This window comes from Budorcas taxicolor, chromosome 13 (assembly GCF_023091745.1).
Source record: "Budorcas taxicolor isolate Tak-1 chromosome 13, Takin1.1, whole genome shotgun sequence".
NCBI classification, from domain to species: domain Eukaryota; kingdom Metazoa; phylum Chordata; class Mammalia; order Artiodactyla; family Bovidae; genus Budorcas; species Budorcas taxicolor.
The window spans coordinates 76,828,922-76,846,712 of NC_068922.1; the positions used below are offsets into that span (position 1 = coordinate 76,828,922).

At 51.6% G+C, this 17,791-nt stretch overlaps 1 protein-coding gene across 1 annotated transcript in view; it reads right to left on the minus strand.

The window, feature by feature from the left end:
- The window catches only part of PREX1 (phosphatidylinositol-3,4,5-trisphosphate dependent Rac exchange factor 1), a 178,431-nt gene that overhangs the window by 77,008 nt on the left and 83,632 nt on the right, over nucleotides 1–17,791 (minus strand). The window contains exons 4-5 of the mRNA XM_052650398.1: nucleotides 15,752–15,856; nucleotides 8,164–8,265 (exon numbers count right to left, since the gene is read on the minus strand). Of these exons, the coding sequence (XP_052506358.1) occupies nucleotides 8,164–8,265; nucleotides 15,752–15,856 (207 nt within the window). The remainder of the gene's footprint in view (nucleotides 1–8,163; nucleotides 8,266–15,751; nucleotides 15,857–17,791) is intronic.

Genomic DNA, 17,791 nt, shown 5'->3' on the forward strand with positions numbered 1-17,791 from the left:
CACAGAGGAAAACCGAGCCAGGAACCTTCCGGGAACAAGGCGGACACAAAGGGAAACCGAGCCAGGAGATGGGAAGAGCCGGACCATCACTGGAGCCCCTGGATACAGCCATGAGAAGACAGATCCATAAAATCACGGTGTGAAAACAGCTGGATCTGTCACTGGAAGAAGCGGCAATATCCACTATTCACTGTGACGTGGGCTTGATGGAGGCTCCAGAGGAGACATGAGAGGTGAAAGGCATGCTGTCTCCTCTACAAAGAGAAAACAGCAGCCTGGAGGTTGGGATGGCCACCAATGGGGGCTGGATCCCACGGAGCACCCCCACTTTCTGTGGATACTTCAGCCGGCTCCAGGAAGGGCTGATCTTACATCCGACTGTGGCTCTGTCCATAGACCTCCACCCGAGGCACCCACATTGAAAGCTCAGCAAGCCAAGCTCTGATCTCTTTTATTAAGACTTTTCCTGTATTTCAGTTCTGGGTCCTCGCATGCCCTATCTAGGGTGACAGCAGGACTCAGATGAAGGGGCAGTGACAAGACCCACCACTCCTTGCAAGAAAAAAAAATAAAACAAGAAACAAAAAAACATGTGGAAGTCCAAGAAAACCCAGAACTGAAAAAGCTGTCTGGCATAAAACAACAAAAGCTCCATGTGCGGCAACTGGATGAAATATATTTCATGCCAATGTGTTTCCGATGTTAACAGTTCCAGCCCCCGCCTCATGTTTGTAAACTGTAGCCCCTTGGATGAGGAATTAATGGGAGAAAAATAATGCATGTGGGTCTTTTAAACTCCTTCCTTCTGCTTGGGGAGATAGAGAAGGCAGCAGGAAAGGGCTCAGGTCTGGGAGTTCCCATTCTGGCTTTGACCAGGATAGGCTATGTGACCTTGGGCAAGTCGCCTCCCCTTTCTGAGCCTTGGTCTCCTGGCTGCGTAGGGCAGGACTGTATCAGAGCCTGGGTCACCATCCTGCCCTGGCAGGCCAAATGCTGTTGCCAGGCTCTCTCAGCAAAGCAGAAGTTCCGGTCACCATGGGTCTGCATTTCCACCGGACAACAAAAATTGGCTGACCTCAGTGGTGGCCACCCCCTTAGATGAGACCATGCCCATTTTACAGATCAGGTAATGGGGTCACAGAGAGGTCCAGCAACTTACCCTCAGTCACACAGCTAAGGATAGGTGGAGCGAGATTTCCAAACTCAAATTCTCTCTCTTTTTTAATATTTATCTATTTTTGGCTGCATCCAGTCTTAGTTGCACACGGCCTCCAGAGCATGTAGGCTCCGTAGTTTGCAGCACGCAGGCTCTCTAGTTGAGGCACCCAGGCTTAGTTGCCCCATGGTGTATGGAATCTTAGTTCCCGAACCAGGGATCGAACCTGTGATCCCTGCATCGGAAAGCGGCTTCTTAACCACCGAACCACCAGAGAAGTCCCCAAAGTCTGACCCTTAACCACTATGCACAGTGTGGCAGAAAGCAGGACTCGGGCAGCACTCCCAGGAAGAGTGATCTGGGAGGGTCCCTGGCAAGATCAAGAATCAGCTTGGCTTTGAAAGGAGCGGGTAAGAGCAGGTGTCCCACCCAAAGGGAGTCGAGCGGCCCCAGGCTATCATTGTTCAGCACACAGGAAAGAGTTGGTGCGGCCGGAGGTGCTGAAGCATCTGTGGGCGAAGTGTCGGTACTCAGCCCACGAGGCGAGATGCAGGGTGGGCACTGCGGTTCAGGGAGCTGGGGCAACGGGGGCCACAGTAAAGAGACCTGTGACTTCCTGTGTCTCCTTGGCAAGTTGGTGACAACGCCAGAACCCCAGCAGATGAGGAACTCGTTTCATAACCTCAGGGTCAGAGAAGAATTCCACAGAGATGACCCGAGGTAGCCAGAATGGAGAGAGAACTCTGGCAAATCGATACAAAAGGGAACTATCCAATAGAAAATGGGCAAAAGGCGGCTGTCATTAAATGCACCCATCTCCCCCGCCACCACCCTGGTCCAGGACCACTCACGTCAGTGCACCGCTCCCCACCTCCACCTTCATCACCCCATCGTCCATTCTCCATATGCAGCCTGAGGGATCCCATGAGAACTAAGATCCTGTCTCTCCTCTGCTCAAAACCTTCCCATGCTGCCCACCTCACTCAGAGCAGACAAGACCCCACAAGGCCCCACGTAACCCAGGCCCATCACCTCACTAACCTCACTCCCCCACTCTCCCCCTCAAGTCCTCCCCTCTGCTCACACAGGCCTCCTAGCTGTTCCTCAGATGCACCCCTGCCTCAGGGCCTTTGCACTGGCTCCTCTCTCTGAAAGACTCTTCCCCCAGATGCCTGTATAGCCCCCTCCCTCACTTCCTTGAGGTCTTTGCACAAATGTCACTTTCTCCCTTTATCACTCCTGGACCTTACTAATCCCCACTGCAATCATTCCGTCTAAATACGCATGTACATGCCCTGTTCATTCATTTGTTGTCTGTCTCTTCCTCTCCCACTCCATCCCCTCACCCCACCCCGCAGAATGTCAGAACACAGAGGAAAGGATTTGGGCAGCTTTTGTTCATTCTGTCTCCAGCTCTTAGTATAATGCCTGACACATAACAGTTGCTCAATAAATGACTGGTAAATGAATGAACATCACATCATGTATGGACGTGAGAGTTGGACTCTAAAGAAAGCTGAGCACTGAAGAATGGATACTTTTTTGAACTGTGGTGTTGGAGAAGACTCTTGGGAGTCTCTGTGGACTGTAAGGAGATCCAACCAATCCATTCTAAAGGAAATCAGTCCTGAATGTTCATCGGAAGGACTGATGTTGAAGCTGAAACTCCAATACTTTGGCTACCTGATGAGAAGAACTGACTCAGTGGAAAAGACCCTGATGCTGGGAAAGATTGAGGGCAGGAAGGAAAGGGGACAACAGAGGATGAGATGGTTGGATGCCATCACCGACTCGATGGACATGAGTTTGAGTAAACTCCTGGAGTTGGTGTTGGACAGGGAAGCCTGGCATGCTGCAGTCCATGGGGTCGCAAAGAGTCGGACACGACTGAGCGACTAAACTGACTGAACCGAAATGAACAAACAGCTCCAAAAACCAGAGACACTGCGGCACCAACTGTGGCTTTCTGGAGGTAATCGGGAAGACAGGAGGGATTTGCTAAGAAAGTTCCATCTTCACCGTGTGATTCACCATGTTTGAAGTTGTCTTCTCTCCTCCCCCAGCACCCACCCCGACAGAAAGTTTTCTCCTGTGCCACCTAAAACACTTTGGCGAGCTGCAAGTGGTACACAGCCCACGCTCTGAGAAACACACCCCTCCCCGGTCATCCCCCGGCACCAAGAACTGATGCCGACACTGCCTTGGAGATGGACCACGGACCATCCCCAGGGGACCCCACTCCTGACGGCCAAGCAAACAGAGGTGACAACTGAATGGCAAGGTCCTCGGGCTGTATGTGGGTGATAGTTTCGTCGCCCGCCGGCAGGCGTGGGAGGTGTGGAAGACACCAGAGTCAGTGCAGGGCCCCAAGGCTCTACCTTGAGCAGAGACTCTGAACCGCATCCCTGACACCAGAGCCCTGCAGCAATGGTCCCCAAAGGTGGCTCCCTGCTTGCGCCCAAGAGGTCTGATCAGACCACTTACAGAGGTGAAGACAAGGGGGCAGGTAGGAAGGGAGGCAGGTCTGGAGGAAGGGGAGAGTCCAGCCTTTGGTTTTAGCTGTGGCAGGCAGAAGATGCCTGTGAGACATTCAGGTGGAGAAGCCAGTGGCAAGACGAACAAGCACACAGTTTAGGCGAGAGGTGCAGGCTGGAAGTCACTGGACAGAGACAGGGGTCCAAAGCCATGGGGATGTCCACCTCGAAACTTCTACGTGGATGTGCACAGTAGCCAGAAAGTGGAGACAATGCAAGCGCCCATCAACTGATGAACGGATATACAGAACGCGGTAAGGGAATATCATTCCGTCATAAAAAGGAATAAAGATGTGATGGACACGACGACGTGGATGAGCCTTGGAAACACTCTGCTAACTGAAAGGAGCCAGACAGGAGAGAAACTACACATTATATGACTGCACTCACGTGAAATGTCCAGAGTAGGCAAAATCACAGGAGCAGAAAGTAAATGAGCGCCTGCTGGGGGCCGGGGGGGCCGGAAGGGAAAGGGAAGTGGCTGCTCGTGAATCCAGAGTTTCTCTCGGGGGTGATGAAAGTGTTCTAAAATTACTGTGCTGGTGATGGCTGCACAACTGTTGAGTCAACTTTAAGAAGGAGGGGCACAGAATGGTCGAGGCTACTACAGGCACCAGTGCAGACGGAGAAAGGCCCGTGGACAGAGGCTGGGGGCCCATCTACGCTTGGAGGCCTAGAAGGTGAGGAAGCGGCAAAGGAGACTGAAAGGGAGGGGTCAGAGAGGCAGGAAGCAAAGCGAAGAGGGGACTGGAGGGGCAGCTGTCCCCTGGGCACAGATGGGCATCCTCACTTTGCCCCCTGCTGGGCTCAACCTCGCTTCCACTACAGACGTGGGTCCAGTCCCAGACAGAGAGCTCCGAGGGGCAGGCCCTGGGTCTGTCTTGCTCGTGACTGCAGTCCTGAGCTGTGGCAGGGGCTGGTGTGCAGCGAGCAACGTAAGACATGCACGTCATCCGGTGACACCCACAAGGGTCGGTGTCAGTGGGTCTCCCCTCGGGCACCTGCCATCTGAGCCCCAGGGGCATCAACCCAAGCCTGAATCATTTTCCTGGAGACGCTGATGGAAAACTCAACAAAGCCTGAAAATGCCAACTGTCTATCCCGGGCCTGGGCTGCAGGCTGAAATAGAATGTTCCGGCTATTCTTAGGCAACATTCAAGTTCAGCTTTTTGGGGCAGTTCCCAAAAGAGGCTTTCATTCTTGCTTCTTCCCCCTTCCCACCCAGGCTCCTCAACCCTGTTCGCCTCCTCAATTCAAAGTCCAGCTCAAACAAGGGGGCTCAGACAGAAGGCCACAGGGACAGCTGCGAGGGCGTCAGAGTTGGAGGGGGCAGGGGCAGGACAGAGGACTGGGGCTCAGCTGCTCCACGCTCGAGGGATCATCTCTGGAAATCTGCTGGAAAATGTGACAGGACGGAGGAACTCAGGAGGGGTACGAAGAGTTCCCCTCCACCCCAGCTGTTTTCTGATGCAAACATTCCAGCTGCGGGTGCCAAAGGCCAGGACACTCTGAGCAATTGTGCCGGGCGGGGAGCATGGCATGGCACCACAGGAATCTCGGGCCCTGCTGGCTGGCCCCCAGTGCTCTCTGAGCCCCAGATAAACACAGCTGGAGACGGAGGAAACAGGGAGTGTAAACAGCCATTTGGTCTGGAGGGAAACCCACAGCCCTGCTTCCTCACTGTTTCCTGTGGGCAGTTAATCCTGCATCAGTTGCCAGTGGGTTCTGTCTCTCTCTCTGCTCAGGGAAACCAGAGCCCAGCAGCTCCACCAGACTGCAGCCCCTGGGGCTGAGCAGGTCCCAGACACACCTGGACTTCACATCGCGAACTTAGAGGCCACAGGGAGACACAGGTCCAGCCCCCCGGCTTGTTAAAAGATGGAAACTGCCTCTCCAAGTGGCCACTGGGATCCTAGACTTTCCCAAGATCCAGAAACCAAAACATTAATACCTAGGGAACCTTGGCTGGAGTCTGGGGCCATAGCTGGTGATGCTTCTAATGGGTCATATATTCAAGGATTTGAAATCCAGGAAAGAAGGGGCAGACCAGCCACTGAGCCACAAAACACAAGGCTACCAACCTTCCCCAGACCCCGCCTAAGGAACTGAGAAGGTCAGCACCCCCGACACACCAGCACTTTGGCAGTTTAGACTCTCCAAAGTGCTTCTCAATAGGCCGTGTAGCCTGACGGTTAGGGGGCAGAACTCTAGACTCAGACTGCCCAGGGTTCCAACCATGGCCCCTGCTGCTTACCTAATGTATGGCCTTAAACGGGCCACTTCCTTTCTCTGCCTCGGGGCCTCATCTCAAAAATGAGGCTGATCCCAGTGCCTACCTCACTGAGTTAAGAATTAAGTAAATAAATGTTTGATCAAGGTATCAACCCTACCCGTACACTATTAATACAAACACTGTGTTACAGATGGGAAACTGAGGCACGGGGAAGCCCCAAGGTTACACAGCCAGTAAATGGCAGAGCCAGGATTCAAACCCAGACAGCCTGTGACCGCAGTTCCTGGCTCTCATCCAGGGGTCAGCAAATTCTCTCTATAAAGGGCCAGATTGTAAATATTTCAGGCTTTGCTGGCCATATCCGGTCTCTGTCACATATTCTTGTTTGTTTGTCTTGGGGGCTTTTTTAACAACCTTTAAAAAAAAGTGCAAACACCATTCTTAGCCCGCGGATTGTACAAAAACAGCCCATGAGCTGGATTGGGCCTCACAGGCCACAGTTTTGCCAGCCCCTGCCCTAAACCACTGCAGAACGCTAACTCTTGGACACCAGCAACTGATTCAAGCTTGGCAAACACACCAAAGACATCACACGAAGTCTATCTGCCAGTCCACTGGAGTCTACAGGTTACCAGTTTACAAGTCCCACCTGGAGCTTCTTCAGCACCAAGGTGAAGAGGTGAGCCTTGTATGGCATGTCCAACATCTGTTTGGGGATCAAAGCAGCTGCAACAACTGTAGACGGTTCGTTCAGATCCCTGGGACAGGCAAACAGCAGCAGGCAAGAGGAAGCACAGGGAGAGATGGGCCCCACCACCCACAGCTATACACGTTAAAGGTCTGTGTTCACAGGCAGAGGGGACAGCCCTCGAAAGGGTCTGGTCCAACTCAGAGGCTCAAGGGTCACCCATCGCCTCCAGCAGAAAGGCATGTTCAAGAATACCCTAGTATCAGGCTGGCCAAAAATTCATTTGGATTTTTCCATTATATATCATGGAAAAACCTGAACAAACTTTTTGGCCACCTCAGTACTTTCCCCACTCCCCTCTTCCTTTCAGCTCAAGGAGCAAAGATGCGTGTGGCCCCAGTGAGCAGGTGTGTGAATGAGGCACCACCAGCCAACTTAATCCACCAGCAGGGACCCCAGAGAACAGCTGTCAGACGCAATGCCTTCGGGATGGAGCCAGGGCCGGCCCAGGCCAACAGCCACTATGTCTAAGGGCTGACATCCCTGGGCTGAAAGCAGTGGATGGTGGCAGAGCCATCCACCCAGTTGGGGATCTGCCCGGAAGCCAACTCCGAAGCTGATAATCAAGACTTTTCAGGCCCTCACGCAAGCAGCACACCTTCCCCTGGCCTGCCTGACCGAGACTCAGTCAAATGTGGGTGGGCAGGGAAGGAGATAGCCAATGCGTGGATGGCTCTGGTTCACCCACCCAGCATCTCCCCACCCCAACCCCTCATCTACAAGGAATCCAGACTTTGGTGAGGGGCTCCCTCCTTCCCCATCACTGGACTTGGCCAGTGCTATCCAGGGATTGGTTGGAGCACATGACGCACATCTGTGCCAATCAGAGCTCACTTGCTCAGGGTGAATGGTTCAGGGGTGAAGCACCTGACTGTGGCCTCAGCCAATCAGAACATGACATTGCCCTGCTCACTGTCATTGGACCATATCTCAGCCAATCAGAGCTCATGATGATTGGGTCAGGGGTCCCAAGTCCAGATGTGCAAGTCCAGGCAAATGAGAGGCGGATAAATAGCACAAGCAAAGACGTATTGTAATTGGTTCAAATTCAAGCACCGTGACTCTGGCCCAAGGCATTCCTAATGCTGCATTCTCCTGGCCACAGATGGCTAAAACCTGAACGATTCTCGGGACTTTTGTCAGAACTGCTGGAAATGAGGCTCTCTTCCCCATTGTCTTTGAACTTGATAGGGTGCAAGGTTGCAGCAAACACAGCCACTTGCTACCACGCTGAAAAGAAAGCTGAAAGGTGGGAAGCAGAACTGAACCAGAAAGAAAGTGGCAGGGCCCTGGCTTGGATGCAGCCTGGCCCAAAACCAACGCTGCCCCGAGGCTTCTCAGCTACCTAAACCAGCAAGCTTTATTTTTTGCTTAAGCCAGACAGAGCTGAATTTTCTGTTGGTTCAAAATCAGGGAAAGACACTACATTGTAAAGCAACTATACTCCAGTAAATTTTTTTAATCAGCCAAAGAAATAGGGGGAACAACTCACCTTGAGGAGGAGGGGGTATTTGCAGATCCTCTGAATAGGAGACAACAGGTAGCCCTCCAGAGGGATGTCCGTGGTCTTCCGGCCTCCAAGAAGCATGCAGCTCTGCAAAGGGACAAGAGATCGTCAGAACTAGCCAAGGACAGCCAAGGAGTCTGGTCAGCCTCAAATAATCATGGGAAACACTTGCAAAACGGAGCTATATGCAAACACTTTGGAAGCAACTTAAGAACACCGAGGACAGGAAGAAATTTTAAGGTCTACAATCCAGCAGAAACCCTAGATCAGAAGTTGACAAACGACAGCCTAGAGGCCAAATCCTGCTTTGGCAATTAAATTTTTTATTGGAACACAGCCATACTCATTTGTTTACATACTGTCCATGACTGCATCCAAGCTATAATGGCAGAGCTGAGTAACTGTACTAGAGACCTTATAGTTGCAAAACCCAAAATATTTACTCTCTGGCCTTTTACAGAAAAGTCCGCCAACCCCTATCTACAGAAACTCACACACACGCACCAGGACACAGGAACATGGACACTCAAAACTGCCTTGTTCGTAACAGCAAACAATGGAAAGCAACCTGAAAAATGTCTGTAGCTTTCTACAATGGTACACTACGCACTCGTGAAAACGGGAGAACTACAGCTCGCTATAGCAATATGGGTGAACCTCAAAAACATGCTCTGCAGCAAGAAAAGGAAACAGAAGAGTATGTATGGTGTGAACTCATTTATATAAAGCTTTGAATGACACACAAAACAAAACCAGACGTTCTTTACAGAGAATCTATGGGCACTAAAGCAGAAAGTCACGCATGGGAAAGAAATGTGCCAAGTCACATGTCTACTACGGTCTCTCACACACACCTCACCGTCCCTAATGAGGGGCTGTCCCTAGCCAAGCCACAGTTCCTAGTCCAGTCACTAGGGCTCACCATGGCCCAGTGAATGAATGAACGAATGAGTGAATGAGCAAACTGCAACGAAGGGGCCTCAGCCTTCCTCCTCAACAGCATGCTAGCAGCCTGGAAATGGAACTCGACTCCTGGGAAAAGGGACTCCCCTCCTATCAGTCATTCACTCATTCCACAAATACACAATGCATGCTTACTATGCTCTGGACACAGTTCAAGCACTGGGGAACTGCTCAAGAAAGCAGACAAATTCCTTGCTTACAGTCAAGGGCAAATAAGACTAGAGAACGTTTACCATGCGCTTACCATGCTTAAGGTTCTGCACCTCAGCTTCACCCACAAGTAAAGTCTATGCTCACAGCCCAAGAATGAACCAGATCCCCATTCCAGATGCGCAAACTGGCACTCAAGAGCCGGAAGCACTGGCCCAAGTCTCAGACCTGCGTCCACTGCCTCTCAGGGACCTTTGCGGACACTCTCCTTGGAGAAGCAGAGTCCCAGGGACCCTGGGGCCCTGCTCTGGCAGGAGCTGCATGGCTCCCAGCCCCACATCTACGCCTGGCACAGACGGGGGATTGGGGCTGCAGCAGCTGGGATATGCCAGGCCCCACACCGTTCACACTCGGGCCTTTGTCCTCCGAGCCAGCGCTCCCCACAGGCTGCCCTGGTGATGTCAGCTCTGGGCAGAGAGAGGGAGACTGGGAGTGGGGGCTGCTTTCCAGACGCCCCCAGGGCTTGGCGGGAGAAAGGCCTGGCTCTTTGTTTAGGATCAAGAAGTTTTCACAGGACTGTCACCGCCACCACCTCCTCTTCACCCCAAACATCCTAGATTATTGTTTCACTTTATTTTCATTTAAAAAAAAAAAAAGCAAGCACACACAGAGCTATTCACTATTCTAATAAGAGTATGCCCCAGGCAGTATGGGAAGAACTTTTGAGAATCCTCTCTTTAAACCATCCTAATCCACAGAACTGATCCAGGTGATCATCCTCACCGGCTTCCCAGCCTTCTAATGGCAGCCATGCCCGGCGTGATCCCGGGTCCTCCCTTCCACCCACGCTTATCCCCACCTTACCTTATCCAGACCCATCACTCTCACCTCTTTAACCATCCTTTATGAAGAAACACTCAGCTTTCTATCTCCAGCCTGGCCCCTCAGTTCCCTACACCCCAGACTCAAATCTCTGATTCCCACCTGGAAATCTAACAGGCATCGTAAACCTCATATACATCCAAAAGGAAATTCTTTTCTATTTACCTCTCATCCTGGCTCCTACCCAGCCTTCATCATTTCAGGAAATCATATCTCCACTCTTCCAGCTGTTTGGGCTCCAAACCCTGGAGTCATCTGTGATTCCTCTTGCTCATTAATACACCAATGCCAAGCACACAGCAAACGCTGTCAGCTGGACAATCGGACTCTACATGAATCCAACTACCTCTCAAAGTTTTTTTCTTTTTAAAGAGCGGTAAAACTTTCTGATAGCCAATATTACTTATATACCTTGGTGATATATAGTGTATTAATGTATAATATGGGCTTCCCAGGTGGCTTAGTAGTAAAGAATCTGCCTGCCAATGCTGGAGACGCAGGAGAGGCAGGTTCGATCCCTGGGTGGGAAAGATTCCCTGGAGAAGGAAATGGCAACCCACTCCAGTATTCTTGCCTGGAATATTCCACAGACAGAGAAGCCTGGCGGGCTACAGTCCATGAGGTCACAAAGTCGGATATGACTGGGTGACGGAACCCTCAAACCACTACCACCCCATCTTCACCGCTGTCATCTCTTGCCTGGATGGTTGCAGCAGCCCTCGAAGGGGGCTGAATCATGTCCCCCCAAGTGCCCCGCCCACCTGGAATCTCAAAATGGTCTTCACAGATATAATTAATTAAATTAAGATGAGATCATTCTCATTCTGGATTAGGGTGGGCCTGAAATCAACTAGCTCCGTGCCCTTAAAAGAAGAGGACAGGACACAGGGACGGCAGCCAAGTGAAGAGGGAGCCAGAGACTGAGGGTCTGGTTCACAAGGCAGAAACACGTGAAGCCACCAGAAGCTAGAAGAGCAAAGGCGAGGTCCTTCCCGGGGGCCTTCGAAGGGAGCAGAGCCCTGCCGACACCGTGATCTGAGACTTCGGGCGGGCAGAAGTGTGAGAGAATCATTTTTTTTTAAGCCGCCCAGCTTGTGATCATTGTAACAGCAGCCCTGGGAAACCCACGCAAGCCCCCAGCCTGGTCTCCTCCTAGCTTCCACTGTCACAGGGCCAAGGAGAGCCGCTCAAAATGCAGATGAGTGCACGTCATTCCTCTGCTCAAAGCCATCCCATGGTTTGCATCCCACTCAGACTAAAATTGAATATTCTATTGAAAGTACTGCCACATGCTCCAACCTGGACGAATCTCATAGACGTTCTGCAGAGCGAAAGAAGGCAGACACAAAAGCCTCCTTGTGACTCCATTCGTGGAACATTCTAGAACAGGCAAAAAAACTAACCTTTCATGAGAGAACCTGGCCACACAGGTTACCTCTGGCTGCACAAAGGGGCACGACTGGGAAAGCGAATGGAGGAGGGCACTGTCTGGAGTGACGGAAGGGTTCTAAATCTTGATCTCGGCGGTGGCTCCATGGGAACACACATATGGGAGAATTCGTTATGCTGTGAGTACATTCACCGCACGTATGCTCCACAGCAATAAAAGAGCTCTCTAAAAATCTCAGATTCGTTCCATTGTCGAGATGTTCCTTCATTATCTGGTCTCTTTCAATCTTCCTCCTACCCCCGCTTCCTTCTGCTTTTCCTCTCAAACTCTCCATTGCAGACACCGTGCCCTTCTCGCTATTCCTCAAACACACGCGGGCCTCAGGACCTTGGCACTTGCAACCCTCTACCTAGAATACTTTCCCTCCAGATACCACTGGTCTTTCACTCTTAACTTTACCCAGGTCTCTGCTTAAATGTCACCTAAGATGCTGTTTATCCAAAGAACCAACTAAAATAGCAGCCGCCACCCAAAAACATCCTGTCGTCCTTAACTTACTTTATTCCCTGCAGAGGACTTAATGCCACGTGACATACCATGGAAATCTCCCCTATGAGGATGGCCATTCCATGAGAGCAGGGACTCTTCTTGCCTTGGTTCACTGTTGTATCCCCAGGACTTAGAATGATCCCGACCACATGTCAGGCAACTCAGAATGAAACTGGTGAATGAATAAGGGAATCCATTATCCCCATTTTGCAGACAAGAAACTGAGGCACAGAAAGAGGAAGTCCCCGCCCCATCCCTCCACTAGTGCACAGCACATCACGAATGGAAAGCAGATGGTGTCTGCTCCCAGCGCCTTTACATCCCATAATAGGCTCGAGACGGCTCTTCTGCAGGTGGCCAGAAGCGGGGAGATGCCAGCCAGGAGGGAGACAGATGGCGTGTGTGCTGGCGCTCCACAACTCCTCCCCTACCCAACCCGGCCCAGCCGGCTGTGCTGGGAAAGGGCAGCCCAGCCACCAGGAAGACTGCAGGGGAGAGAGGAAGGGGGAAAGAAGGGAGGCCCTTTTGTCCCAACCCCCTGCAAACAACTTCCTGGCATCTTCCTGCCTCTCAAGACAGAGTTGAGCCCAAGAGGTGGGACTCAGGGAGTCCAGAGCCCGGGCAACTGGACCACTACTGGGTTTTGGGCCAATCACAGAAACATAGCCACGTGTGTGATCTTACACAGCCTGACTTGACTTTGCTTTGTGCCCAGTTGCTTCTGAATATGAGTGGAGAAGTGGAAATGGAAAGATGCAGATACCAGCAACAAAAAGCATCATCGGTCCTGAACACTTAAGATGCTTGGGACAAAAGCGGAAACCAGTTGACCAATCTGTCGTCCCTCAGATGCTCGCTGGAACTGGGCCAAGCAACACCAGCTCACCAGTGAAGGAAACATACGTCGTGACTCAAATCCTGGAAATACATTGTTGGAGACTGTGGACTAGGGCAAAGTGCAATTAAGAATTGTATTACATACTTCAGCTCTCTGGGCACGTGGTTAAGACACTTTATGCCAGGTCAGTTGACTGTTCTGCTTCTGTGTGCTGAATCCTGTGTGTGCTTTCAGGCAATAAAATAGTATGGGGGCTTAAATAGGGCTTCTATAGGCAATAAAATAGGTGGGGGCTGGGGTGGTCTGTGACTGAATGAGCAGGGAATTCAGAGTCAAAAAATAAAGGGCCGAATCCATGAGAAGCACAATCACTTTTCAAGTATGTACTCTCAGAAAGTCACTTAATATTTTGGAGTCATCAAAAAGACTGGCGGCAAAGTTTAGGTAGTGTCCCTGAATGTATTCTTCTTCCATAACAAAGGAACTTTCGGCTAGGCACAGGGCTGCCCAGAGCAAAGCTTAGATTTCTCAGCCTCCCTTGCAGCTAAGTGTGGCCATGTGACTAAGTTCTGGTCAATGGGACGTGAGAAGAGCTGTGTGCAGCTTTCTATGGTGCCCATAGAAGGGGAGGGGCCAGCCCTTCTTCCCATCCGTCCTGCATCTTACTACCTGGAGTGTGGAAGTGGTGGGATGTCATCTTGGACCATATCAACGATGAGGGAATACACTGGGACACTGACCCCTGACACTGGGGCCCCTGTAATAGCCCTAGATTGTCTATTACCACGCTGTTAACACAAGAAGGAAATACCATGTCTACCTTGGTTAAAGGGGCTTCCCTTGTAGCTCAGTTGGTAAAGAATCTGCCTGCAATGCAGGAGACCCGGGTTCAATTCCTGGGTTGGGAAGATGCCCTGGAGAACGAAATGGCAACCCACTCTAGTATTCTTGCCTGGAGAATCCCACATACAGAGGAGCCTGGTGGGCTACAGTCCACGGGGTCACAAGAGTAGGACATGACTTAGCGACTAAACCACTACCACCACCTCGTTTAAAGCATGATTTGGGATGTCTGCAAGGCAAACAAGTGTATTTCTCAACTCATACACAACAGACAGTGGCTGGTAAAGTTCCAAGGGGGCTTCCCTGGTGGCTCAGATGATAAAGAATCCGCCTGCAATACAGGAAACCTGGGTTCGATCCCCGGATTGGGAAGATCCCCTGAAGAAGGGAATGGCCACCCACTCCAGTAGTCTTGCCTGGAGAATTCCATGGACAAAGAGTCTGACAGGCTACAGTCCATGGCGTCACAAAGAGTCCGACACAACTAATCGACTAACACTTTCACTTTTCACAAAGCTCCAAGGAGATACATGAGAACTTGTTTTATATACAAGCGAATTGTCCAATTATCAGGAAGACCATCATTGGTGTCTATAGTTTTGCCTGACCAATATCTATTCCCAACTTACTTCCCCAAGTGGAAACCAACTGTCCTTTAGGGAGGTACCCCATCCTTAGGGCCTGCAGTGTGAGTGGAGTTGTTCCCACCCTCCGGGTCCAGATGCAACCAACCTGAGCACTAGCCCATCCTCGTCTACAGCAGTCGGTTCAGGGATTGGTCTGGAGCCAAGCTGAGCCAATGAGCAACAGACCCAGGATTTTTGCAGTTACTATTAGAAGAGAGGAGCCCTCTTTTGGGTTTCCCTGATAGCTCAGTTGGTAAAGAATCCACCTGCGATGCAGGAGAACCCCGGTTCAATTCCTGGGTTGGGAAGATCCCCTGAAAAAGGGCTAGGCTACCCACGCCGGTATTCCTGGGCTTCCCTGGTGGCAACCCACTCCAGTATTCTTGCTTGGAGAATCCCCATGGACAGAGGAGGCTGGCAGGCTACAGTCCATGGGGTCGCAAAGAGTTGGACACAACTGGGCCCTCTTCATCCTGGAGTTGCTCGGCTATGAGAGGTACAGGCATGGAGCTTCTGGAGGCTGCGTTGCCACTTCATGAGGAGAGCCTGCCTGGCCACGGGGCCAAGGTAAGAAAAGCAGAACCAAGAGGCACTGCTGGGGGTGTCACTGGAACACCCAGGCTCTGCTGCACCTGAAGCCCTCTTAGGTCTTAAACTTCCCAGAGGAGTGAACTAGTAATTTTGTTTTCCTTAAGCCAATTTTAACGAGATTTTCTTCCACTTAAAATTAATAATCCTAATAATACAATTGGGGCTTTCCTGATAGCTCAGATGGTAAAGAATCTGCCTGCAATGCAGAGACCTGGGTTCAATCCCTGGGTCGGGAAGATCCCCTGAAGGAGGAAATGGCAGCCCACTGCAGGATTCTCACCTGGGGAATCCCCTGGACAGAGGAGACAGGCAGGCTACAGTCCATAGAGTCGTGAAGAGTCGGACACGACTTAGCAACTAACACACACACACAATAATATAATTACAACTTGTTATCAGTTTTATCAGGATCGTTACTTTAGACCAGGAACTGGTCCATTTGGCTCTACGGCCAATCCAGCCCCCTATATCTCTCTTGATAAATAAAGCTTGGCTGGAACACAGCTCATTTCTTCATATCACTTACGGCTGCTTTCACGCTATAGTAGCAGGGTAGAGCTGTTGCGACAGAGGCTGTAAGACCAACAGAGGCGAGAGTGAGCCACCATTAGGCTTTCACAGAGAACGCCCCTGCTGCACCCAGACCGCCCTGGCCGAGGAGGGGTCAGGCGGCGCGGGTCTGTGTGGACCTGCAGGGTTGAGGCAGAGAGGACGGGGGCGCTGGGGCTGCGGCTGACTTACCAGAAGGAAAGCACGCACGGCGGGGATCTTGTTCAGCTCCACAAGCAGCCGCAGGGCCTTCTCGTGGTTGCTACAGTACTCCTCGTACACGCAGAACTTGTCCTTCTGCAAGACAAGGACAGAGCCTGTGGGGGACAGCTCACAGCAGGAAGGCAGATGCTGGGAGACATGCGGGGCCTGGGACAACAGGACGACCCCAGACCCTGAGAGATACCCAGCAGGCAGGGTTTCAGTTGCAGGAGCTCCCACTGACCTCCCACCTCCACTCTCGCCCCAGTTCTGCACCCAGTGACCTCCCAGGCAGCAGCATGGCCCAGGGTCAAGGATACGGGCTCAAGCCAGGCAGACTGGACTTGTACCCTGGCTCTGTATTTCCAGCTGTGAACTAGGGCAAGCTAGCTGACCTCTCTGTACCTTGGTTTCCTCATCTGTTAAGGGGGAATTAATTACAGTCCCTAGCTCATGGAGTTCTTAGTTAAATGATTTAATAGGTACGGTTTCACCATACAGTAAATACTCAATAAATGTCTTTATAATCAAAACGCAAATCACATTGTGTCACACCACGGCTTAAAACCCTGCAATGGTGTCCTGCTACACTAGGAATGAAATCCAACACTTCACTGTAGCCTTTGAGGGTCAGCCAATGTGACCCTGCCTTTCTCACTGGCCTGCTGTCTGCTCCTTAGATTTGCCAAGCCTGTGTCTACCTCTCAGCCTTTGCTCTCATCTTTTTGCCTGGAACACTCTTGCCCAAAGCCTGGCGACTCTGCACCATTGGGGTCTCAACTCAAATGCCACCTCCTCAAATGACACCTCCCTGGCTAAAGTGGCCACCCAACTGTTCTCTATCACTCCTCCACTGCCATCTTCCTTTTCTTTATAGCATTCCCACCAACTGGAATTATCTAGATTATCTGTTCATCATCTGTCCTTTCCCACTTGGCCATCGGCTCCTTGAAGGCAGTGACCACATCCTCTAGTTCACTGAGGGGTCCCCAGGTCCCAGCACAGTGTCTGGCACACAGTAGGCCCACAGTGAACACTTAATGAGTGAACTCACACACCTGCGATGCACAATGCCCTATGTATATGAAACACAAGAGTCTACATAAGACGCAGGAACTTGGGAGAACACGTATTTCTCTGGTCGCTGCCAGGCAGCAGTGGCATTGCTGAGACGGGGGATAGCTCTCTTGAGCTCCAGAAGTCCCTGAGCCCAAAGCTAGGTTCTTTACAGGCTAGAGGTCACCTGTGGGTCACCAGATCTGTAACCATCAGTCAGGGTTTCTGGGACTGGAGCAGCCAGGAGCTGTCTTCGCAGGAAGCTCTCCACCGAGCAGTCTCAGTTCCCAAAGGCTTAAAGGATACCTCCTCCCATCCCGCCAAACCCCAAACAAGGATGTCCTGGGGAAGGCCACAGGACAGGAAGGGCTGACGGGTCTTGACCTTGGGCTGGGAGGTGGCTGGGAGACCCCAAGAAGCTTAGGAAGGAAGAGGTGGGTCTGCAAGGTAAGCAACTCGTCTTGTTTCTAAATAAGCCCTAGTCACCCTGCCGGTGGGCGGAGGTTTCGGAATCAGTAAGCTCCCTCTGGGGCTCCGTGTGCACCATCTGAGCTGCAAAAAGCCTACAGATGGAGCCCATGGCCAACACAGAACGTCCACTGAGGGGTCAGGACCGGCCACCCTACGTTCTCCTGGAATGCGGGCGGACTCACTCACATCTCACAATTCCCTGACACGCGGACGACTGTATTCGACCCCTCACCCACGTGGGAAACCAAGGAAAGGTTGGTTTCCAGGGCGGCACCCCTAGCGAAGCAGCAGAACAGGATTCGACCTCTCTAAACCCCCATACTGATGTCAGACTCTACAAGAGCCTACAGGCTCTGCTACCAGCACAGCTCCAAGGTAAGACAGCAAAGCCCCGGAGACCACCACCAGCATCAGCCTCCAAGTGCAAGCCCAGGTTCTACTACCAGACCACCCAGGTTCACAGCCCAGCTTCCCAGCTCTGTGACCTCATAAAATTTCAGAGCC